At 37.1% G+C, this 27,284-nt stretch overlaps 1 protein-coding gene across 2 annotated transcripts; it reads left to right on the forward strand.

The window, feature by feature from the left end:
* The first annotated feature begins 96 nt into the window (after positions 1-96).
* LOC146005003 (uncharacterized) lies at positions 97-27,101 on the forward strand. Of its 2 annotated transcripts, XM_083144111.1 has the most exons (5): positions 97-5,968; positions 8,773-8,900; positions 18,055-18,184; positions 18,790-18,894; positions 22,431-27,101. In XM_083144111.1, exons 1-5 carry the CDS (start codon positions 595-597, stop codon positions 22,589-22,591), a joined length of 5,898 nt encoding a protein of 1,965 aa, XP_083000237.1. In that variant the 5' UTR covers positions 97-594; the 3' UTR covers positions 22,592-27,101. The 2 variants fall into 2 exon arrangements, 1 of the variants encoding a protein (XP_083000237.1); XR_014443978.1 differs by lacking the exons at positions 18,790-18,894; positions 22,431-27,101 and adding an exon at positions 15,771-15,959.
* The last annotated feature ends 183 nt before the right edge of the window (positions 27,102-27,284 follow it).

Raw genomic sequence — 27,284 nt, forward strand, 5'->3', positions numbered from 1 at the left:
AAGGGAATTATTAGTGGTTTTGTTTCGATAACTCTTCTTTTATAATCTGTGTGTTGTGTTTACTACAGCTGCTACTGCTATAACCTGTGGCGGAGTGTTTACATCGAAAATGTTGCTCGAAGACTTTTGCTTTGTTTGGGGCCGGTTCATCTTTAGTCCTTGTTAATCAATCAAATATTTTCGTGCGTGAAAATCTACATTGTTTTTTTCATGCATTCAATTGTCGTAGTGCAAAACAGCTATTTGCTAGTTTTAGTGAATTGAAGGTATAGCTAGTTTCTTTTATTAGATACATTCCGTCAAGACCATTGAGTGAGATCAACTGTAATTTTGTTGAATGTGCCACTAAAGCTGAGGATGATAAAGATCTAGGCACATAAAGTTAAAGTAAATATGTATATTTTTGACCATAGTCCCCAGTTCTAATTACAGTGCAAATAATGCATTGTTTGCAGATGTTGTTTGCAGAAGTAGCCTTAATGCAAGTAAAGATTTTATGTTATGTATTGCTTCCAGAGACAAATATGCAATTTCTCCTCAAATAGAAACATTCTTGCAGTGGTGAAATGTGACATAATTTAATGGCCCACTGCAATGGATCGTTACATAAAGGAAAAGCGAATTGGTGAAGGTTCATACGGCACAGTATATCTAGTAAAATCCAGAGGAACAGGTGTCCGATATGTAATTAAGGAAATAAATATTTCCCGAATGACAGGCAAGGAAAAGTATGAAGCCAAACAGGAAGTGCAGGTACTCTCACAAATGCAACATCCAAATATTGTATCCTACAAGGAGTCATTTGTACAAGGTGGTAATTTATTCATTGTAATGGATTTCTGTGAGGGTGGCGATTTGTACACCAAGATTCATGACCGTGCACAGCTTGGAACTTACTTTTCAGAAGATGAAATACTAGATATATTTGTTCAAGTTTCTTTAGCATTGAAACATGTACATGATAGAAAAATTTTACACCGAGATATCAAATCTCAGAACATTTTTCTGACCAAGGGAAACATTGTGAAACTAGGTGATTTTGGCATTGCTAAGGTGTTAAATAGTACAGCTGAATTAGCAAGTACATGCATTGGCACACCATATTATTTGTCCCCTGAGATATGTGAAAATAAACCATACAATAACAAGAGCGACATGTGGGCATTGGGTTGTGTTCTATACGAGCTTACAACCTTGAATCATGCATTTGTAGCAGGAAATGTGAAGAGTTTAGTATTAAAAATTATTAGGGGTTCTTATCCACCGATACCTGCATGGTACAGTTATGAATTAAGAAGTCTTATAAATCAACTTTTTAAGCATGATCCAAAGCAAAGACCTTCAGCCAACACTGTTTTATCAAAGCCATTTATTGTGAAGAGAATTGATAAGTTTCTTAGCAAGAAACAGAGAGAAGAATTCCTGAAGAAAGACTGCAAACAGAGTTCATCAAGATCATTAAAAGCACGTCAGAAGTACTTAAGAAGAAAGTTAAAGACTGACATAACTGATCCTTCAAGAAAGTATGGAATGTCAGTAGCATTGAGAGCTCATTTTCAAAACAAATCTAATCCAAATAAAAGCACAAAGTCAAAAGTTACACAAAATAAACTGGGAACAGCAAAGTGTGCTGACATGAGTGGAAGTGGTAAGGATCTACAAGTACAAGCTGACAATACACGAAACCATTATGACAATGGAAATTTTACAGAGCAAATAAGAAACAATGGCAGTAAGGAAGAATTTGAAAACAATCTTCCTAGTGATTATATACCCAAGAAAGTCGATCTTGATAGTATTATCTCGTTGTATGGAATGGTGTTACAAGAGATGAAAACTAGGTTCCAAGACATTTTTTGGGAAGATTATCAACCATTTAATATAGAGAGTATTCGTTCAGCTTATCTGAAATGTGTAACAAAGCCTTTCTTTCTGATTATGGGCTTGAATCTGTTTCAACCTGAAAAAGGATGCATTTTAGAAGATGTAGTAAAGAAGACAATGCAAGGTCAAAAGAAAGATGCAAGACAAGATTCATGTGAAATTTTAGAGGATTTGCATCGGTTACATGATGGAATAGTTCAGAATGTTGATGTGCTGAAGAGAGATGAACTTTGTAATGGTTCCGAAAGAGACAAGATTTTGTTTTCACACATGAAACATTTTTTGGGGGATTCAGATTTCATGTTGTGTCTGTATGGCATTCGGATCCAGAACATAAAAGAAAGGAAAGATTTCATTACAAGGAAGGAGGATGAGGCATCAGAGAAAGATAAATGTCAAAATTACAATCAAAGTGACATGTTGAAGGAGGAATGTTCAAATTGCCATGCAATGGAAGAAGAAACCAATGAAATTTGTACTGGTGGTGCTACTCCACTTGAGGATGATAATTCTGTCATCAAGAAAACTCGCAGTGCAAGGAGTGATCTAAAACTGACAGTCACAAACGTTGAAGACAAGACTGATTTATGCTCACTCAAAGCAGAAGAAAGTTTTGTAATAAGAGATTATGAATGTGCTGCAAGTGAAAAAGGAAAGGGTTTGAGAAGTGGAGAACTGAAAAAAAAAGTTGTTGGAAATATAAGTTCATCATGTGATGTGGAAGCAGGTGAATATATTTCGTGCTCTACAGTTCCTATAACTTGCTCAATGAAGTTTAGTCATAAAAGTAAACAGAATTTTAGCACAAGCCAGAGTATAGTAGACACTGAAAATCAGAGAAAATTTGTTGAATCTAATCTTGCAGATAACAAAAGTAATCTACCTAGTGAAAAGTCAAATCACCCATTAAAGCGTAGCTTAGCTAGCAGCCTAAAAGCTAGGATAGAAAAAAAGAGAGCGGAGGCATATGAAAAGGCAAAACAGACTATAACAGTTTGTTATAGTAATGCAGTTTCACAAGTTGATATAGACCCTCACGATGTAAAAAATGCAGATACTGGCAGTAAGGAAGCCTCGTTTGGTACAATGCCACGTGAACAGCCATCTGCAGAATCCACCAAGCCAAATGTGACTTCAAGTGAAAATCAACTCAGTCATGGAAGAAGTAAATGGGGAATTTGTGATGTAACAGATCTTGCCGAGATGCCATTAGAATCTACTGGTACATCAATGGATTTTACTTTACCAGTTGATGTTGTAACGAAGTATGCAAATCGAAAACAATGGTCCAATCCAACCTGTGTGATGGAAGATAAGGAAATTATTGCAAGCCAGGAACATACATTGAATTCGAGCACTTTTCATACAGTGTGCATCAAGGACCTTGATGCAAGAAAAATGCACACCTTTCCTGGTGGCCATTCAAGAAATAGTTTTGATGGGGTGTCGAGGGAAGTGGATGGTACAAAGCATCCATCTAGAAGTGCTAGTTTAGGAAATCTCAGAGAATTGAAGAGTTTTGCGAATCTAACAATTGAGCAAAGTATGGAGACCAAAGATCAATTTAGAAACACCAAGATGGATGAAGATTTCTGTTCGAAATTCTCTTACGGAAGTCATTCTGAATTTTTTCCAAGTCTCAAGAATGATAGTGAGGAAAATAATTTTCCTTTTTGTGGAGACATGCCAAGTGAACAGAATTTGGCAGTCAAATTAGATGAACATGCTGAAGAAACCTGCAAAGAACACTCCATACAGCAGACAGCAAGGAATGAAGATATCGAACAATCCGCTGCAGAACAAAATGAAGGTGAGGAATGTTTTGAAGAACCATTCTTAAAGCAAATTGTAGGCAAAGAAAATTGTGAGGTATCAACTGTAATATGTGCAATAGAGGAAGAAATATGTGAAGAACTGCCCATAAAACAGTTGATAGAAGTAGATGAAGTTGAAGTCTCAACTACAAATCATATGATAGTCGAAGAAAGTTGTAAAGGAACTTCTACAAAACATGATGATCCTTTCTCAAAGCATATTGCATTGTGCAGTTCTGGAACTATGGTTGAAAAAGAATGTGATAATCCAGTTATTGATCAGAATCAGAAATCATCTCGCATACAGTTAAAGGATACCAAAGATGGATATTTATGGAGAAAATTTCCTTGTACTCCAAAGTTATATGGAACTATTGATATTTTGAGCAGCTCCGAGAATTGTGATGAAACAAATGCAATGCAGAGAGAGATTGAGGCTAAGGAAATGCTATCTATGGTTTCAGATATGAACTGCCAGATGGATAACCCAGATACCTCTAAAATATCCTTGGCTGAAATCAGTGGTCAGGATTTCAGTGTGAAGAATGGTCATGAGGCCATAGCCTTTGGGAATTTGAATTATGTGCTTAGTGACAAAACAAACACGGATAATAAAATGTTAGAAAGGAATATGATCAAAAATGTCCCTTTTGGAAAAAGTTGTAGCAGATACCGCAAACGGAGAATTAAAACTTGTTTGTACAGAAGACATACTAAGTGGAAATTCAGTGCAAAGAGAAAGTTCTCTTTCACATTGCTAGGAGCAGAAGTTGTGGATATTCCTACAGAAGTAAAAACAGTTAATTGTGATTTAGTACATGATCCTACTTACGGGCAGTCAGAACAACATAAGACTACAAATGATGTGCCATATGAAATAAGTGAAAATAGAATTGTTGGTGCCGAAAAACATGAAAATTTCTGTACGAGTTGTAGTCTTAATGGTACTCAAACAGTTAATAGGGATGATTGTGGTAATAAATATCATGTTGCTAGAAATTATGATGCATATAGCCAGGATTGTAGGAAGAAAATGTATGCATTGCCATGCCAGATTGACAGGAATGATACCAAAGATGAACAGGACTCTCTAAAAGTAGTTTCTTTTAAAGCCAATAGTTTGGACCATGAAGTGAAAAAAGAAAATGCCATTTTATCATCATGTGATAGGACAACGCAATATCGAGACCAGTTCAGACATAGCTTAGACATTAATTCATCTTGCTGTGAAGGTATTAAGAAAATGTCGTACACAACTTGCACCCTACCATCACTCAGCATACAACAATCCCATGATTTTGTACCCCCACGTTTATCAAGCACTCAACTAAACAAAATTTCGTCTTCTGCCTCTAAGTATCAAGTGACAAAACCAGTCTCTGTCAACTTCCACAGTCAATCCTCTGAAGAAGGTAACGCACATCGATACGGATATAGTAACCGTGTAGCAATACAGAAACAAACTCCCATGTCAAAACCAGAATTCTGTTCTTTTGCAAAGGATGTGCTAGTTCAAAGATACCATCAACGTCAAATGAAAAAGCAGTTTGAGAAGAGTAACTCTCAAATTCCTCGAGAGGAATCTCTCACATATTATGCACATCAACATGTTAATGAAGCCAAGATCAACCACAAAAGCTCATTAACAAATAACAAGAGCATTTTCCAAGAATGTAGAACTATTAGGAAGTATATAGCAAGTGGAGACGAACTGCATCATAAAACAGTTAACAACACTGATATTTCTAAAGTCTTGATTGGAGAAGATTGCAATTTATTCAAGAGTAACATCAGTGGTAGCACTATGGACTATAGTGTGGGGAACAAAAATAAATTTAAGGTACACATAAACAGAAATCAGCAGCCTGGTTATGATGTGAAAGTCCCACTCGTAAGAGAAAGACAGCATATGAAAGTTACCAGAAATCAAACAAACCATTACAGAACCACAAGTGCTACAATGAAATCTCCAAATTTGTTTAGAGATTGTGCCAGAAATGATTATTATTCTGGCTCACCGAAGATATTAAGTTGTAATACTATGTCTAGTAGTGAGAAATTAGAAACATTGTTATGTGAAACAGAGGGTGTTTTACCTAACAAGTTGCATTATAAGATCATTAATACTGAAACAGATAAAATTTATGGTGCCCAAAGACATAAGGGTTTATGCCAGGATGAAATTAAAAGTTGGCAACATCCTACACAGAAACTACTTACAGAACGCCTGAGAAAACATTCTGCATTTGGATTTGAAAAGAAATTACAGGGTAAGTAATGGATGTTTAACTTTTAATTTTAATCTTCTGGGTACTCTCAGCAGTGTCACTTATTCAGCAAATTAAACCATACCTAAATAACTTCTATAGGGGTATATTTTAAAATATAAATTATCAAGTCTTGTATGTTTCCTTGTAAATTAAACAAGATGCTTTTAGTTACGAATTATTTGTATTTACAAATATAGGTGAATTATTTTTTTCCATTATGAAATACTTGGCAACGTATTTTTATCTATCAGTTACACATGCACATCTGGAAAATAATAATAATAATCTGTGGCGCGACAGTCCTTGAAGGGCCTTGGCCTATCTCCCAACTGCCAGTCTCCCTCCACAATCCTACCTAGAGGTGTGGAGTTCTTCAACCGGTAATGGGGTGACGTGGGGTCAGCACGTCGAACCCCCAGCTGTTATAGGAGATTTTCGAGACCGGATTATGCTACTCACTCGTAGCTCCGTAATTTCCTCACGATGGTGGGTTGCTACCGGCCCTATACACAGGATGATAATTCCCGGAGACTGAACCTCGGATTGAACCCATGCCGTCCCGCAGCCACCGTCCAAAGCAAGGTGCCTTATACCGCACGGCCACGGAGGAGGACATATCTGGAAAATAGGATGACGCTTTTAATGGTTTTTCAGAAGATAACCATTCACTCAAATATCAACCTCTCTTCTATGCAGTACACCCTGGACTGTAGTTTTTGCAGGCTGATGAGGTTCTGGTACATGGACCAGGATCTTCAGTGGAGTTTGTGTTGTGTTGTATCCATGTGTGCTTATGATTGTCCCTTCATGAATATCATCCTATCATTGTCACCATTAGCTAAAAGTGGCTGAAAAATGATGCAAAATAATATATTTTGCAGTAATGAAAGATATCTGATCAGAGCCCATAGTGATTCAAAATATGGTAATGGTTCCGATTGTTTTATGATTTTTTTCAAATTCTTCTAGCAGAAAGACTAATTATCGTAGAATTTTGGAAAGCATTGTCACACGAAATGTGAACATTCCTTAAAATAATGAGCACTGTTTGGATTCGAAAAAAAACAAACTTGAAAATTACCTTACGCAAGCATGCACACTTCCCATGTACAATGTATTTTCCATTGACAAGCGACTGTAAGTATCGTAGACTAGTGGGAATTAATGTAGAGGTAAATAGGAACCTTAGTAGAATGCATTTAGGGATTTTATTTTAATGCTAAGAGAACCAAACCTGACCTGACCTGCCTAACCTAACCATGAAAGCATATATTGAACAAAATCTTAAGTTATCACTAAAACTCCGCAGCTTGTATTAACAGACATAAATCGAAATCGAACCATGTAAAAATTGCATTTGAAGAATGATGAAATCACAATAAAACACAAGGAACTTGGGCCCAAAGTATTTATGGTTTTCTTTGCATTCTAGGCTAATAATTTTATTTTACCTTTTGTACATAATATGAAATAGATTTGTTTTTTCATCTTTTGCTTCTTTTATTTACTTATATATCTTTCTGTTTGTCTTGTAAGACATTTAACCATATTGAAACTTCTTGTTTCTTGTTTGAATTATTTAAAGATAATGCACCTGTTATTATTTTTTTAAAAAAGGTACTAGTTAGATATAGTGAAAACACATTTAACTCGTTTATTTCCGAATTATTTACATTTGGTAATTACCTTATATGCATAGCGGAACATTTTTCAACTTGGGATTATGTTTTTTCACTGAAAAAAGCATAATTTTTAACATTACAGGTATTTATTGGTCGGTGGGCAAATCTTGACTCACGTTGTCTATCGTCAGCTGCTATGCAGTGTCGTCAGCTCATATGCTGTGTTTCCAAACTTATGAACCGATAAATGCCGCACAAACTATTCACAAAAGGTTTTTAAGCGAAAATTGATCCACAAACCATTCACGGAAGTTTAGGTTAGGTTCAGTTAGGTTAGGCAAACATAGAAAATTAAATTGAAAAAAACAACAAAAAAACACTCATACGTCATCTTGTAAAACTACCACATGCTTGCTACACTTACATGGGGTTACATAATTGAACGCACGAAACATTTGATTCACGTAGTCGACGGTAATGGTGGCACGAGCTATCGTGCAACGGAGATACATGAATGTCGAAAGTTACATTATTTACCGGCCGAATAAGTTGCACGAATGAAAAAAAACACTATTCCCAGCTTCCAAAAGTTCACAGGAACTGAATTCCATAAGTACTTTCCTGTCTTTTCTTCTGTAAATTTGAAGAAATGTGTTTTCACTATATATAACTGTTACCAAAAATAAAAAATACTGGCTTGGTGGAAGACTAGTAGTTTTCTTTCGATTCACCTAAATTCACAGATTCGAATCCCAGCCAGGGTGTGTTATTTGTGAGTATCCCTTCATAAATGTCATCTAATCATCACTCATCCCTTGTCACGCTTTGTGATTAGGAAAAAGTAGCAGAAAAGAAGTAAAATTAACCAAATGAATCAATCATCCCTCGTTGCTATTATCCTAAAGTGGCAGAAAAGTGATGCTAAATTAAAGCACGAATACATGCCAATATACTGAAATGAAATGAAAATATTGTACCATATTTGAGCACAAAAAGTTCCCTAGAGAATGGTGAGAGTGGCCACTGTGATACATGTCTGGCAGGTGTTGAGCATTTCATGTTTTGTGTATCTTGTTTTTTAGTGATTTAGTCAGAAATTTCATTCTGAGTAATGTTAAATAGTTGAACTATAATTTTTATCTGCAGGATATATTAAATATTTGTTGTGGAAATTCTTTTTAGAATGGAAACCTTTGGCAAGAACTGCATCCATGCCCGAGTTGACCCAGCTGTTCGTTCTAGGCAGAGATTCCGTGCCACACATGATGATACAGAATACATGGAAAGATAATTCTCTGATACAGAAGAAGGTAATCTTTCAGTTATATTCCCATTTTCCATATTACCGGTATTTTCTCTTTCCACTTACACATCATAAAATTTGCCACTTTAATAAATTCTGTACATGAGGCACTCCCATTTTTAAAATTAAATGCAATGCTGTAACTTCATCCTATGCTGTGAGGGAACAATCTAAAATTGTTATTTGCATAGAAATTCAAGTATTTTACATAATTAAGTAAGAAATTAGAAGGTATTTTACATATTATTAGTTATTTTACATTTTTTATTTACTTGTGTTTTCGATTGTGTCCCACCCATGACACCAAACTACAATTAATTTATCCTTTAACTGTTGTATTTTCCCCCTCAACTCCACTAGAATATCCAAACAGTGGCATGCCTAAGGGGGGGTTGGTGGTGGTCATAACCCCCCCCCCTTTTGGCCCAGAATTCCTAAAAAAAAGAACATCAAAGGCAGGAAAAGATGGTAAAATGAGGACTGACTGCTAAGAAAAGTACACGTAACCCCCTCCCTTTCAAAAATCCTGGGCACGCTACTGTATCCAAAGGTCAATTACCTTTTCCATCTTAAATAATTTATTTTTCATCATTTGACAATAATAATAATAATAATAATAAATTTTCTTTATTAACCTTTTGGAGACCAAGGCCATTTTCACAGGCCCTTGTTACCCGAGCAGATTTTGAGCAAAATGCAGTGTTTCAATTAAATGAGTGTAGATCAGAGGCTAATTCCCCTAGAGAGATGATTGATGTACTGTTGTACGCGGAATGAACCAGAGATTCGAACTATATAAAATTTATGCAAATTCGGCATGTATGTGGCAGGCTGGGAGAGGGGAGAACCCCCAAAATTTCAGAAAAAATGGAGATCCCCTCCCCAAGCAAAAAGTACATGACAGTGTAGACATGCACATGGAAATTATCGCTGGCATGTAAGGAACACAAAAATATTTGCATTATTATCGTATGACCAATGTAATGAGAGTTGTACCCCCAAAAGGAATGGTCAGCACACCACTGATTCAAGCTTCAAAATGCAGCGTTACCTTGAAATGACTGTAGCTCAGAGGCTAATTACCCTAGAGAGATGAATGATATACCATTGTACGCGGAATGAATCACAGATTCAGACGATATAAAATTTATGCACGTTTGGCGTATACAGGGTGTTTCTAAAGGTCGTTTACAACGCTTGGGAGGTGATTCCTCACACGAAAACAAGCAAAAAGTCTAAGTTCCATTTTTACGACTGAGGCTTCGTTTCCGAGATAGGAGCCTCGCAAAAGGTGACAAAGTGAACGTCACACCTGACTGGGACGAATACTATAACAGATAGAGAGGCGGTTCCAAGGGAATCATAAAGGAATCGTATGTGCTCAGTCCGGAAGTCACTATGAAAAGTTCACTGCACGCATGCGCAATGGAGTCCTCAAAGGAATTGGGGATTTCCAGCAAGAACAATGCATGGAAAGTGTATGTAACGCAGCAAGAAGGACCGTGACAATGAGAAATGCGTTCAAGACAACACATCCCGACCTCAAACATCAAAACATGAGCACGGAACACAAAATCCGAAAAGTTGAGCACGGTTGCATACCCCAGTTACACGCGAGGAACGAACGAATCATGTCATGTGGCATACGAGAGACACATTACTCCACCAGGAGGAGGGAAAGAAAAACACAATATCAGATGATTGCGACAACGTGTAATTTTACACGCGACAACTGCGTAAATCCCCCCCCACACACACACAACAAACAACAAATGCTACAATGTCTTGCGTGTGCGTTTCACTGTACACCAACTGAAGATGTCACTTTCAACATACAAAGGGGGTGGGGAGCAATACCAAGAGTGTTCTCACTGGGATTTGCCGAGAACGATAATCACAGACGGTTTTCAAAATGTCTGCCGTTCACTTCTACGCAGAGATGACAGCGACGAATCAAGGATTGTCGAGTACGAGCAAACAAGCTAGGTGTATATGCTACCGTCGCGGCGGGGACGTTGATGCGAGCAACGAGGTCCTCACCTGATGTGACAGGTGTGTCGCATACGAGGGTTTTCATATCTCCCCAGAAGAACAAATCGAGAGGGTTGAGATCTGGCAACCTCTGTGGCCAAGGCATAGGTTCATCCCTACCATTGAACCTATTACGAAACACGTCATGCAGGAAATGTCGTACATTACGATCGATATGAGCTGTTGTCCCATCGAGTTAGTACCACATTTCTTGCCGCAGTGCCAAAGGTACGGTCTCCAACAGTTCAGGCAGAACCTCACTAAGAAATGCATGCTACGTGCGATCAATCAGGCGAACAGGGAGAATGTATGGTCCAATTAAATGATCATGTACTATCCCGCACCACACATTCACTGAAAACCTGTGCAGGTGATGGGCCACAAAAAGTGCATGTGAGTTGTCAAAGTCTCAGACATGACTGTTTCTACTATTGAAGACATCCATCCTGGTGAAAATGGCTTCATCTGCCCACAATACCTTTCCCCAGAAGTGATGGTTTGTGTCCAGCTGATTCAACAACCATTGGCAAAACTCAATACGAGGTCGAAAGTCACGAGGTAACAGTTCTTGTACTTTTTGCAGTTTCAAAGGGTGCACTCCTTCTTTTGACAACACTCGCCAAACATTCACATGACACGTGTTTCGTGCCCGAGCGAGCACGCGCGTACTGGTGCCAGGATGTTCTGCGACCGCTGTTAACACGTCTTCTGCAAACTGATATGTGCGTACACTTCGGGGTCTTCCAACGTCTTGCCGCGGTGGTAAGACTGACCCTGTTTCACGCAGTCGACTGTCCACTACCTGAAAGAAGGCGTGAAACGGTAAACGTTTATGTGGAAAGCGTTCTCCATAAAGACAACTTCCCTCACGGCTATTAGCACGTGCCTCCCCATACATGAGATGCATGTCTGCTAACTGCTGGGTCGTATACGCAGCCATCTATGTAATAGGGAGCTGGAACTGCAAAGTATCGTTTTTGTTTAACACTGGCACACTGCAAAAATTGGCCGTATCACCGTACGAACACCAAAGACCAATTGTTGCGATACTTGACTTGTCCACTCCACCACGTCAACTTCTTTAAATACAACATACTAGTACTCTTCAATGCGTATGACAACCTAGAGCGAACTGCTGATCATATCCCAGCACCTGCAACACGATTGCGACGACTGCCGGAGAGAACCAACCTTTCGAGCTCCTCTCGCGGGTACAGCAGCCATGAAGGTCAAACGTAGACTACGAGAGCCAGACTTGCCTGCGCAGCGCTTCCAAAACTGGTCTCTTTTACGTCACAGTGATCGCGCGCGAACACTCTTGGTATTGCTCCCCACCCCCTTTGTGTGGTGAAAGTGACATCTTCAGTTGGTGTACAGTCACACGCACTGTCCGTGCGTAAGATATTGTAGCATTTGTTGTTTGTTGTGTGTGTGGGGATATTACGTAGTTGTCGCGTTTAAAAATACACGTTGTCGCAATCATCTGATATTGTGTTTTTCTTTCCCTCCTCCTGGTGGAGTGATGTGTCTCTCGTATGCCACATAACACGATTCGTTCATTCCTCGCGTGTAACTGGGGTATGCAACCGTGCTCAACTTTTCGGATTATGTGTTCCGTGCTCATGTTTTGATGTTTGAGGTCGGGATGTGTTGTCTTGAACGCTTTTCTCATTGTCACGGTCCTTCTTGATGCGTTACATACACTTTCCATGCATTGTTCTTGCTGGAAATCCCCAATTCCTTTGAGGACTCCATTGCGCATGCGTGCAGTGAACTTTTCATAGTGACTTCCGGACTGAGCACATACGATTCCTTTATGATTCCCTTGGAACCGCCTCTCTATCTGTTATAGTATTCGTCCCAGTCAGGTGTGACGTTCACTTTGTCACCTTTTGCGAGGCTCCTATCTCGGAAACGAAGCCTCAGTCGTAAAAATGGAACTTAGACTTTTTGCTTGTTTTCGTGTGAGGAATCACCTCCCAAGCGTTGTAAACGACCTTTAGAAACACCCTGTATATGGAGCAGGGAGGGGGAATCCCCCAAAATCTCTTTTTTTTTTAAAAAAAAAATATTTGGGGTTCCCCCCTAAAAAATGTCATGAAAAGGTCAACATGCACATAGAAATTATCACTGGCATGTAAGAAACAGAAAAATATTTGCATCATTGTCATATAACCAATGTAACGTGAGTTGTACCCCGAAATGAAAAGCCTGGGCTCCACTGTCTCAAGCTTCGGATTTCAGCGAAATGCAGGGTTACATTGAAATGACTATAGCTCAGAGGCTAATTGCCCTAGAGATATGAATGATATATCATTGTATGCGGAATGAATCACAGATTCAGATGATATAAAATGTATGCACATTCAGCATATTTTTTTAAAAAAAAATTGGGGTCCCCCCGCCACCCCAAAAAAAAGGAAATGAAAAGGTCAACATGCACATAGAAATTATCGCTGGCATGTAAGAAACAAAAAAATATTTGCATCATTATCATATGACCAATGTGACACGAGTTGTAACCCCGAAACGAAAGGTCTGCATGCCACTGTCTCAACCTTCGGACTTCAGCGAAATGCAAAGTTATATTGAAATGACTATAGCTCAGAATCTATAGTATTCTATTTTTCAGAGGCTATTCTATTTTTAGACAAAGCAGGGTAACCTTTGTAACATATTAATAACATATTGTAGCTTGGTGCGTGTTACTCACTATTAAATAAAATAAACAACGTTAAATTGTATTAAGTTCTGTGCTTAGGAAAATATTTACGAACCTGATGAAGGAGGGGTAGGCCTGAAACGTTGTTCCATAAAAGCTTCATACTCACTCACGTAAGTAGTGTTACATTTAACTTAATACAATTTAACGTTGTTTATTTTATTTAGGTAACCTTTGTAGCCACATGTGAAACACTTGTGCTCAAGAACAAAGGCTTTTCTTCAGCGTGCCTCAAACTTCCATTCTTACGATGCAGTTTCAACAACCCCTCTTCTCCCTCCCCCAACTCCCCCCCCCCTTGCGCCCACATGGAAACCATTCCTTTTGACCTGGAGTACCGATAAACAAACTTCCATCCAATGCAGTTTCCAGGGGTGAGGGAAACGCATTGCTTTAGAACAACAAAGCCGGCCTTCCTTTGTCGGCAAAATTTTTCCCTTGAAAAAAGATGCAAAAAAGAAGTTGCCTTTTCCCTGCGATTTTCATGAAAAAAACGTGCAACAATCATTTCTGTTAAATACATGTGTTAACAACAATATGAAAAAAGAAAATTGGAATTCTAGCCAAAAATAGCGAAGTTATAACATAAAAACTATGACCTTGACAAAGCGTCTCGATCAAAACGATCGGGCACTTAAAGGTTAAGCAGGCAAGGTTTAGCCAAGGGCTGCTCTGCCACCTAACCCTTGTCAATATGATAATACATATAAGATAAGATAAACTGCATATGGAGCAGTATGCTAAATGTAAAATAATACACAGATACAAGAAAAAAAAGAAAAAATACATAGGAATTAGTTGCATACAAAAATAAGTGTAACTAGAAAACAAAATACAATAGTAATAATAATACAATTCCATATAGTGAGTGACTTGATACCTCTGCCATTGTTCCATTAACAGCGGATCTTTTACTTTACCTTGGACATTTAATGGGTTGTTTACATTAGCGATGTTCACAGGCAATGTGCAATTCACAGAAATTAAAATAAATTTCTTATGAAGTGAAGAGGCTGTGTTTCTTCTGTCCCACTAGTGATACAAATCTGGGAAAGTATTTTAAGGGTAGTTATGTTTAATCAACAGTGTTTTTTCATATTTCATTGCACAGAAACTGTAAGAAAAATAATGCTTAACTATCAGTAGAATAGTGACTTTAATATAAAAAATGTAGTCTGCATGTTCCACCCGTGACGATGGATTGCTCATGTTAGATAGTAATCAAATAGTAAATTTTATGATAGAAGTGAAATACTATCCCTGATCACATGCAAAATAGCGATAAATATTAAGAAGAGAAGACAATGATGTGGGTAGTGTTTTAAAGTTGTTTTATATATAGACAGAGAATGATTGAAATAATAAATAAAAATTACAATTGAAATTGAATGAATTATTAGGATAATTTACTGCATGAAGATTAATATACCTCAAAGATAGTGAAATTCGAAGCTCAACATGATATTAACCTGGGTCTTTCTCATACCATGCCAATGATCTATCACCAAGGAACCACAACAAAGCTCTGGTTTCACCACTTGCTTCTCTGTGAGAACTATGATAATTCTACATATTTATCAAGTTGCCCTGTGTCTATCTTTAGACATGGAACAACTAGTGCATTATGTTTGTTATTTATTATATTTTTTTGTACAGGAAGCACTTGATGTTAAATTTGTGGAAAAAAATGAATTCATGTTAGTTTCTGTTTTTAACGCACAGGTAACTTTATTAAAATTTATTTTTGCATATATTTAAACATTTTCTTGCAACATTGAATGCTTTTCAGTGAGATCAAGGTTCATAATTTGATACTCATACTATTTTTTTGTAATTATACTTGATCACTGCACATATCTACAGATATTATTCATTTTTTTATAACTAGTGTGTTAGAAATGCATTTCTCTAATACATACCAGTATTAGAAAACCAGATTTACTTGCACAGAGAAACAAAGATATGATAAAATAATGACTCCACAGAAGACAGTGAATTGCAAAGTGGGCTTTTGCAATTGCTAAATGGAATTGTTTTTCGTAATTGTTTCTGTGTTTCTTTTTTATTATAGCACCAGTCATAATTTAATTTTAGTTATGCACACATTATGTTTTTATTTGCTAGATGGGAGAATGCATTGGATTTCTGCACATTGGTTGGTGTGAAATGGCTGATGGACATGTCAGAGTAGGACATATTACACTTCTGCACCTAAGGCAGCATGGAAGATAGCTTTAAGTTCTTTTGAAGCTTCAAATTGATTACTTTTCATTATCACTAGTACAGCAGCAGTTATATCAGGCAAAAACAAAGGTACTCATTTTTTTTCTTTTATCAATGAACCATAGAACAGCAACAGGGTCTCATACAGCAATTTATTTGCATAATTTAATTGTGAAAGTCTTACGGAGAGAAGACAAGTATTGCTGCATGTATTTTATGTAAGACAATAACTGGTATGTTAGATAATAGTGTATAGATCTGGACAGACATTTATCTTCCTCACAATCTTGATGAGGTGTGAAGAGTCATGTGGTCACTACATGTCATTCCAGTGGCCTCATGTCTCTTCACACCTTTACAAGATGGTGACGAGGCCCAACTTTACCCTGTCAAGATGCATGCTCTGCTAGAATGCAAGAACTTGCACAGGGTAAGTATTAAAAAAAAAAGATTCTTGAGTCCAAATTGTAATTGTTTTAAAGCATGTAAATAAACTAATTTTATTAGATTACGCAACTGACGAATATGAGTGAACTGAATCGTTTGAGTGCACATGTGAGTGAAATTTACCCTGGCAGTACTTGCACAGTCCTGAGATCAGAATTAATGGAGTCTCACAGCTGATTCAAGGTCCCCACAATCTGAAGAGTTCACTGGATAGGTACTGAGAAGAGAGGCCTCGGGCACTCCTTGGAAATGATCAAAAATATATTTCAAATTTGTTACAGGGTAAGTGTGTCAGGAATATTATTTCTTCAACGAGTACAATATACCACAATGAAATGTAATTTAAAGTCAAAGCAACAAACTCAGTTTTTACCGTACAATTATAGCACCATGTATTCAAATACGTGTCCTGCACCGCAATCTAAGGCATCATGCTTTGGGTTCTGAGTCTTCTGGGGGAAGTACATCTGTATAACAGCTATTCTCCTGAGATTTCGACCAGTGTATAAGACCGGTACCCACCCACCATCATGAGGAAATTGGGGAACCACGAATGAGTAGGTTAACCCGGTCATGGAAACCTACGCCAATGACTAGGGGTTTGTCGTGCTGACCACACATCACCCCATAACTGGTTGGTTGATCTCCCACCTCGACAGGTGGGATTGAGGCCAGCAGTTGGTAGGTAGGCCTTGGACCTCTCTTGCTGTTACGCCCTGGGTAAGAAAACAAGAGAGACCCGGGTTTGTCTCTCTCTGGGTGAGGTACAGGAAGGAGGGGAGCAATACCCGGCCACTCCCATCATCCACAGAGAGAGATAGGGAAAGAGAAACGTGGAGGTGGCGAAGGGAAAATAAACTTCTAATTCCCTTCTCTTTCTTTTCTTCCCATGTCCTTCCCCTTTCACCATGGACTGAGAGAGAGAGGGATATATCGGGAGCAGGGGTTGAGAGGTTATTTCCTTCTTTGGTTCTTCTTCCCCTTGGGGTGGGAGGGGAGTGGGGGGGAGTTGTTCACTCACGGGTTCTACCCCCCTCACACCCTCCAGATGTGACCCCTCTCTCCCTCATGCAGGGGAGAAGGCTTGAAAATAAGTCACCCCTTAACAAATGGAGAAGGAGAAAGCGGTTTGGTTAGGAAGAGGGAGGGAATAAAAGACGTTTGTTTCTCCTTTCTTTTGCCTCCTCCCTCTATATCTCTCTCTTTCTCTACCCTCTTTTTGTTTCTTTCTTTCTCTCTCTCTCAATCCTTTCTCCTTTCCTTCTTTCTCTCATCTTATATTTTTCTCTCTCTCTCTCTGTCTTGACCCCTCTCTTTCCCCGGCGGAGTTGTTAGCATGGGGAGAAAGAAGAGAAAGAAGAGAAAGAGAGAAATATAAGTCAAATGCGTTATTATATATATTGAGAACGAACATATAGAAATTATGTAGTTACTATATAGGGATAATTAATCGTAAAGATTTCTGTTGACGATACAACATAAATAAATATACAGTTAAGTGTAGTATCTGCATGTAGACTACTTTTTAAAAACAAAACAATTGTCTTTCATTTTCACCAACACTGAAGTGGATAAAAACATAGGCTAATTATTAGTAACAAGTGGAATGCTTATACCATGAAAAACCTGGAATTATACTTGAATTTTGCTTTGTCGCTGGAGTAGCCATCCCTTGAAAAATTTTCCTACTTCTTTACTTAATTTTCAAGACTTGCTAATTATATCTTTCTTTATGTAGGCTAATTCCAAGCTTGCAGAGAATGTGGTGAAATTTTCCTCGGAGAGGGAACTTGAGAAATTGATCTTTAGGAAGGAAAGTAGCCGAGAGGGCAGAAGCAGAAAAGTTTTCAATTCTACCTGGCATTTAGGTAAGTGTTTGCTTAGGGTGTCTACAGATCAAAATTTCCTTTAATTTGTGGCACCAGGAAGTAATCACAAGTTTGGAGGGAATTTTCACAAATACGAACAAACCAATGAAACTGAGAAATCATCATAAACAGCAGAAACTATACACTTGAAAGTAGTGGTTCCCCAACCTTCTGTGTTTGCAGAACATTTAATGTATCTGGATATTATTATTATTCTTCATGGTGGTGGATACAGGTATTTTCTTTGTGCCCTAAAGAAGACCGCATATAACATTTAAAGTAATGTGATTAACTTATGTAGAATAATTTATGCAATTTTGTGCCTTGTATGGAATTTTTAATGAAACGTGTGTTTTATCATAGAATATTTAACATACAAACACTTAGAATGTATTTCTATTATGGATTTATTTTCCAGGATGCATGTGCTTTTTTTTCACAGCCACTTTTATTTCTACATGCTCCTTAAATTGTTGTTTCAGATAATTAATTCAAAACAGAAATTAATAGAAATTAACTCAAAATTTGTTTTGTGTTACCGGAACATAAAATTTATTTTATTGTTATTTTTTATGTGAAAACAATATTTTGTTCACTTATTTTAGATGATCTGGGCCACAGCGTTGAATATGATAACTCTTTGTTTTCCAACCTTGAAGAATGGAGGATGCAATTGGAGCAGATTCTTGGAGTAGATGTTTTTCTCAAAGGTAACATAGTGACACACAATTCTTTGTTTCTATTTTGTTTGCTTTATGTAGCTTTAGGTTTTTGTCACTGATAATAAATCGTGATTAAAAGTAAATGAAAGAAAGACATAATGGAGTGGCCATGGCTAGGATGGAACTTGAACTTATAATCTTTGTACAGTGAATGTACATGGGATGGACAAAAATATGGAAACACCACGACATTGGAACGGGTGATATCAACGCAATTTTTCCACTTGAAATTGGATGCGGTGCGACATTCTTTTGTTTTGCGCCGTGAGATAGGACCCCTGTCCGACTGGTAGGAGTCGACAGTTGCGCTGTAGATAGCGTGCAGTGCAGTTGATACTGAATTATGTCCAAGCTGACAGTATTTCAAAGAGGGCAAATTGTTGGTGCCCGCCTTGCAGGTGCCTCTGTTACCAAAGTAGCCATGTTATTTGGCGTATCGAGAGGGACTCTATCCAAGATCATGATGTCCAGAAAGACATCACCAGATAAACACCTGCGTGGACGAAAATGTACACTGAGTGACAGAAGGACACTGAGGAGGATTGTGACCGTGTTTTGCATGAAGAATGGTACAAGATCCCATTATCCACCATCCACGACTTGTATTTGTCCACTCCTAGGAGACTGCAGGCCATTTTGGTAGCTAAAGGTAGTCCTGCACCTTATTAGCTACAGCATTCCGGCTTTTCTCCGCAGGTGTTTCCATATTTTTGTCCATCCCCTGTACCTTTATGTACAGGGCTTCCATTTCTGGTTTGAAACACATGTATCTCTCATTTAGTGAAATTCAGATGCATAAAACTGGTTCCATTGGAATGCTAATTATGTAAAATAAATAGAAAGTTTGAATTTTGCAAAATTTCTAGGATAATTAGTCTTTGCGAACATGTTACACAGCATTTTTGCGGATCACATGAAAGACCAAAATGCCAGAAAAGTATTGGCTAGTACCGGAAAATGAATTCCAACCGATACTTTCCAATACCAATACCATTGGTATCGGCTGAACCCTAATTTATTATCCGTCATTCATTTCATCTGTTCATTAACACAAGCAGTAGAAAAGGAAAGTAGAATTGAAATAGGAACAGTGCCATATATAATGTAGTTGTAATTATACTTACAGTTACAGACACTGACGATGGACCAGTATTAAGTTTTCACCAATAGGATTCAATATAAAAATTTACCAATTGTACAGATTGTGTATATATTTGACAACAATTTGGAAATAATTTGTGAAGAAAGTAAAGAAGACTCTTTAAATAGTGTATTTAACCAGATTTCTTTATTGGGTTTTACCTTAGAAATTATGCACTCAATTGTAGACTATTTATAGCCAGGGGTAGAAAAATGCAGGGTGCTTGGTTGCCATGGTGCCTGAAAATTTTCACTTAATTTTCATATTTTTTTAGTATTTCAAGTTCACTTATGGAAATTTCCTTTACTTTAAAAAAAATGTAGTGTGTGTGTGCTTTTTTTAATGTTTGTGTGTTTTCTGTATCACATGTATTAATATCATTAAATCAGAATAATAAAAATCCATTATACATTATTTCACTGTTGCTAATCAAAGTTTGAAATTTGCAGAATCGGCCATATATTAGAATGTATTGCATAATTATTCATACTGATCTTTAGGAAGGCCAATCTCGCGCAAGAATGAATCACTTTTTAATCCAATCTTGTTTTATTTAATAAATTATATGTTTTAAGATCACATTTCAAAATGTGTAGCTTTATCTTATTTGATTTCGACTCTATTTGCATAATAATAATAGTAATAGTAATATAATTTTTGAAAAAATGGAAAAAAGAGACTGCCACCTGAAATATTTTTAGTTTTGTCTACCCCTGTTTATAGCAATAGCAGTTTGCTATATTGGATTCATTTGGTTTATTTAATTTCATTTCCTGCCACGTTTGGCTGAGTGATTGTGATGAAGGACACTCGCAAAGAACACCAATGTCCAGGCTGGGATTTGAAACCATGACTCCTGGCATGCTAGTACACCATGCTAACCACAGAGCTCGGCAGCAGTTTGGTAAAATATTAATGAGCTATTGATGATTTGTAGTTCATCTTATTTACGGATATGCTGATATCAGACATTACTGATAGCATACCAGTTGCCGGCTTAGTGGCTGAGCATGTTGGTTGACTTTCAGTCACACAACCAAAGTTCCAAGATTCAAGTTCCAGCTTGGACATGGATGTTTTTGTGATTGTCCCTTCGCAAATTCCATTAATCATCACTCATTCTCATCATTGCAATTATTTAAAAGTAACAGGAAAACATGGTATATAACAGGGGTTTCCAACTGGCAGCCCGCGATGCCTTTTTTTGCAGCCCGCAAAGCCAGTTTGCAAAATACATTAATTTTATGTATTTTCATTAAAATACGTTCTATTTTTTGCTGAAGGAACGGAAGCTCTGTGAAGAAAGACAATATCACAGGTAGAATTTATTTTGCAGTCACTAATGATCAACAGAAGAATGTAAAGTGACTTAACTTTCTCTTCACACCATGCATTCCACCTCTTCGCTATGCGGAATGAACTCGGCCGCTTCCACGAAGGCTTCACTCTTTGTCTTTAGAAACAAACTGCAGAGTGGCGCTATACAGATCTGTTTTACTACGCATGAAGTATGAAGAGATTTCCAGTGTTCCAACTCTGATTGTACTGTGACTGTTAAAGTTTGTGCAAATATCGAAATGAACCATATGAAATGAGCAGCATTCAGCTATTTAGCAATCCTCTTGGCGTTAACATCGAAGAACAAGAAGCGTCTCTCCAACTTGAATTGTGTGATTTGTAAGGCGATGTGTTCCTTCAAACTAGGCTTGAAAAGGGGCCAGAGTTTTTCAAATACTTTTCAAAGGAATGCTTTCCAAACCTTCGTAGTTTTGGGCAAAGAATAACATCAATGTTCGGCAGCACATACACGTGTGAAAGTGTTTATTCTTCAATGAAGTTCATTAAGAACCGCTACAGAAGCCGACTGGCAGATTCTTCACTGCTTCACCTTCTGAGACTTTCAAATACAGATATTGAAGTGGACATTCCAACTTTAATAAAAGAAACATATCGGCCTCAATTTTCACACTGAACACTTACTATGAAGGATTCTAATTTGTATGGTGTGTTTTTCATTTCTTTCAATTCATCCATAAGTATTGGGTTTTTGTGAAATAAATTGTAATTATACAATTTTGATTTGTGATTCCATTGTTTTTATTGCCTCATTTAAGAAATTTAGGTCATGTGAAAGTACTTCATTTTCAGTTGAGTACTTACAATTTTTGTTATTTTCAATCCCCCCTCCCCAAAAAAAATGTGGCCTGCCAATCAAATGCTGGATATAATATTGGCACTCGGACTTTTTGAAGTTGGAAACCACTGCTATATAACAAAAAATAGAAATACAAATGTACTAGTTAGTAATTCGTCCTATCCATATTACTACTATTAACATGTTAATGATTACATATTTGTTGAATCCATTTTTTTTCTTCCACAGCTTACAAGGTACTAGAAGCAGTCTATTGCTCAGATGATGCTGATTTAGAAGCTGGTTTTCTCAAGGTAAAGCAGTTGCTGGGGTCACAAAATCAGCATCTCTGTCGAAAGGTGTTCCAGCTAGTGATAGCTGATGGTATTTATAGTGAAGATCATATGTAAGACACACATGCATACATGTCATTGTTATTTGTAAGCTGTTCCCATCTATTTAAAAGTGCTATACTTCTTTCGTGGATACAGACCACAGTTGTTTATAACCTGTTCCTATCTATTTATAAGAGCACAAACAAAGGTTTGAAACAAACACTAATGGCTGTGAGTTTACACATCATTCACTAACACACTAAATATTTCTTATTGTATATATATATTTTTTCAAGTATTCACTTTATTTGAACGTTTTACATTGTGTGTTTTTGTCATGAATGCACAAAATAAAGATTAAGGAACATAAGAAGTTTGAACTTGAACTTGCTTGGGATGCACGAACTATAATTAGAAATTGCAGAAATTAATTATCAATCTAGTATCAGTAATTCCCTAAATAAATAAATAAAATAAATACGTGATTGTACCTGCAAAATATGTTTGGATAGTGCTGTGGGGAATATTTGTCAATGTCGCGTGCACTTCGTACATAACATGTTATGAACGCTACCTACAATAGCAATTAATGATGGAACATGGTACTTCAGTTTTTTCTAAGTACAGTATTATCATTTGAATTTGGAACTCTTATTGAAACAATGTTCTAATGTTATTTATTACTGATCTTTAACCAAATGAAGAGCTCAGGTGTAAAACATGGTAAGTGACAATTTTCGTCATTTTTGAGTTACAAAGTAAAATGTGCCATCCTTTCGAGTGAAGTTGCCATGCGATACAATTTGCATTGGACTCAGTGAAACCTTCTAAAATTGGTAAACACAGCACAAAAACAATTTATCTACAGTATAGCTTCTTTTTAACCTTTTTTCTTAATGAACTCAGAAACGACCAAAATGTCACCATGTTTTACACCCGAGCTCTTCATCTACATGCTATTATTATTATTATTTGTAATCTATTATAAAATCTTGAATTTAGAACACAGATTTCTACAATGACTGCATATTAATGACAGATCAGGTTTATTGTGCTTGGTGTGGCACTACTTGTTTTTTTGTGAATAATGTGGTTTCAATCATGTTACTATTAACTCTTAACCAAATACATGCTTGTCAACCAAGACATGAAAAACAAAAAAACAAAAAAAGAGAAGACAACAGAATTGTTGAGAAAAAAATCAGTCATGGTGATGATCTTGTTAGCTTGTTTAACAACAATGTGGTTTATTCTCTGAAGAAACTAAGCCAACAATCAAGGAATACAGCACATGCTTTTCAGTATCTTGTCAATTGTTGAAAATCCATGAAAACCAACTCTGTTACACTGTGATTTTTATATTCTCTCACATTATTTCTTAATTAAATACCAGTTATCCGTTTGAGATGTCAGAAAAGTAAACCTTCATACACAAGAGGTTAATGTATGTATCTCCAAGCAGCTTGTTGTAATATAATCAGAAATGAGTGGAGGTTTACTGACTTCAGCTGTGTGGCGGCTGTAGCATGCATGTAATACTCGAAAATTTCGGATACCACACGACAGACTGTGTGCGCTGTTGTGACGTGATAACCACCTTTGTTACCATGCACAGGAGCGCCGCCATGTGGCTGAAGTCTGTAAACCTCCACTCTTTCGAAACTTACATCCTCTATGCTTATATTACAAGCTGCTTGGAGATATGTACAAGACTCATTCAATATATAACCGGAAATATGTTGCAAACAAATATTTATTACAAGCACCAAAATAAATGCAGTGCTCTGTTGTAACATAGTCCTCCCCTAGTTCAACGCACCTACGCCATTGCTTGATAAGGGCACTGATTCCATAGGAAGAAAAAAAAAAATTGGACGCTTGCGTAACCACTCATGCACAGCTGACTGGACTTCGTCGTTATTCTAGAACCTCGATCCACTTAGTGCATCTTTCAGTGGGTCAAGGGTAGGAAATCAGAAGGTGCGAGATCAGGCAAATATGGAGGGTGGGGAAGAACTCAAACTTCAGGTCGTCGATGGTAGACAATGTGACATTGGCAGTGTGTGGTCTCGCATTGTCATGGAGCAAGAGCACACCAGTGGAAAACAGGCCATGTCATCTCTGCAGATTGGCTGGTTTCAGTTTTTCGCACAAAGGTTGATATGGTGAGCTGATCCTACACTTATTTCCACCTGGGAAGCAATTTCACTGACAGTAATACACCGGTTCTCCCATATCAAGTTCTCCACTTGAGCAATGTTGCTTTCATTGACTGCAGGGACACAGCGATCTGGACGCAGAGAATCTTCAGCACTGGTTGTGACCTGCTTGAACTTCTCAGCCCACTCGCACACTTGTGATCGACTCATACAGTTGTCACCGTACTGAACTGTCGTGCGGCGATGAATTTCTATTGGTTTCACGCTTTCACTCAACAGAAATCACAGGACACTTTGCTGCTCCAGCTTGGAGCACTCCTGTAAGGGTGCCGCCATCTTGTGTAACTTTTTCCCAGCGTTCCGTGCACGAGGCAGGTGTGCCAACCCCAGCTATGAATAGCTTACATATGCCTTCACAAATTAACAAACATATAACAATCACGGCCGTATTTTAGATTTTTTATACTAGTTTTCCAGTTATTTATTGAATGCACCTATACATTAACCTCTTGTGTATAAAGCTTTACTTTTCTGACATCTCAAACGGATCACCCACTATGTTTCTTGCACCAGAGTCCACATATTACAATATGTAGAGCACACCTTAGCAAGTTAGTCCCTCTTCAGTGTTTCATATCTATACATTAAAGGGGAATGGTGGTAGAATTAAATAGGTATTTGAATTGCAATTTACAAACCATAGGTATTATATATGCATTCCCAATTTTCAAGCAAATGTTTATGTAGTGATTCTTGTTAAGTTTTATAATTTTAAAATAAGATGCTGATGTTCAAATTGTAATGGAAATATATATTTTCATTTTATTAATGAAACACAACAGCGAACAGATAATTCAACAAGGTGATTTCTGGACTTCCGAGAGCTAACGTCACTCTCATCTTCAGGGAGTGAAGTGATATTATATCTTCCATCCCTGAAGATTAGAGTGATATTAGATATCGAAAGCTTGGAAGCCTATCCGGAAATCACCTGGTTGAAATCCTGAGAATACCTCTTTATCATTACTACCAGGAAGTCTTCAAGAATTATTTCAGATAATTCTTAATTGTATTTATTGACTTATTTCAATTAATTGTTTTCAGAATTGAAATTAATCACTAAGAAAATCCAAGCAAATACCTGTTATTTTTGTTGGTTGTTGGAAGTTCATAGCAAATAAATTTCAGTTTTGAAATCGGTCAAATGTTATTGACAGAAATTATATCATCTCACACCGTGTGTTGTCAAGAAAATCAATATTATTTAATTACATCAAATATTTTCATGTTCAACATTTTGAAACTCTTAATCTGGCAACACTGGCCACGTGCATTTTCTGTTGATTCATTGTTGCATAGTTCCATGAATGGAATAGGAGCAGCACTAGGCCTCTTTTCTCCAGTTCTCCAGTCCAGACGATATATCTTCACGATATTTTGGCGATATATATATCGTGTCGGTGATATATCATCACAATATTTTGGTGATATATCTTCACTATATTTGGCAATATATGTCATGTTGGAAATATATCGTCACGATATTTAAGCGATATATATCTTGGGGATGATATATTGCCGATATCACGATATGGAAAAAATATTGCATCGTATCGTCTGTGACAATATTTTCTTGATATCAAATTTCCGATATCGTCCATTCCTATTTATAATCCTGACAAGTCATGTGAAGTTTAATCTTTTTTATGACAGTGTTATGTGCCAGAATAAAATTATATTTTTTATGTCTTTGGACCAGTGCAGGGAACGTGAAGTGTTAGAAAATTTGTATAATTCCCAACTAGGTACATGTCAAGTGACATCAACGTCTGTAGAAAAGTTCTACTTGTTTTGTCCCCATCTGCTTCCACGTAGTAAACCCAAATGGCAACCTCACTTCCACGTTAGTACACCTTGGACTGAAGTCTAACGAGGCTCTGGCGACTGACCCCATGGCCAGTATAATTTTGTTTGTATTGTCCTGTTGTCCTTATGTGTGCTGAGTGCCCGTTCCAGCCTCAGCTTTTAACAGAAGTCAGAACATAAGCTTTTTAATTATGCAACGTTAGAGTTGTTCTTTGTAATGCTAAGGGTCTGGCTCCCATATAATGTGATGGGAGCAAAATAGCCTAAGTGCTGATGCTCCCACAATTTTAAAATCAAATTCAAATTGAAATGCAACACCTGAACTTATGTATCTGACCGCACATTAAATGAAAGCATTGAATTCAGCATTGTGAAAAATGATCTTGTAGTGTTTCATTAATAAATTGAAAAATTGTTATTTTTCTTGTTTTCAAATACTCTACATTTCAAATTGTAAAACTATTTTTGTATACATGTCTTGTTAAGCAGAAATAATTTATATTTTCTACATGTTCTGAAAATCATATATACTTATATCAAAAATTGCATGTGTTGAAGATTGTCTGTATTTTCATAGAAATAGAAATAAATTATTTTCTGAATTAACACCTTGTGCATGTATATATAAGTACCCTGATTATGCAAACCAATTCTTGTGATTTTAATTGTGCTGATAAGCAGGAAACGGATTTATGTGTAGTAAAAATGTGCTAAATATATAAATACATACTTAGTTATTGTCA

This window comes from Lepisma saccharinum, chromosome 22, assembly GCF_977018435.1.
Source record: "Lepisma saccharinum chromosome 22, izLepSacc3.1, whole genome shotgun sequence".
NCBI lineage: Eukaryota > Metazoa > Arthropoda > Insecta > Zygentoma > Lepismatidae > Lepisma > Lepisma saccharinum.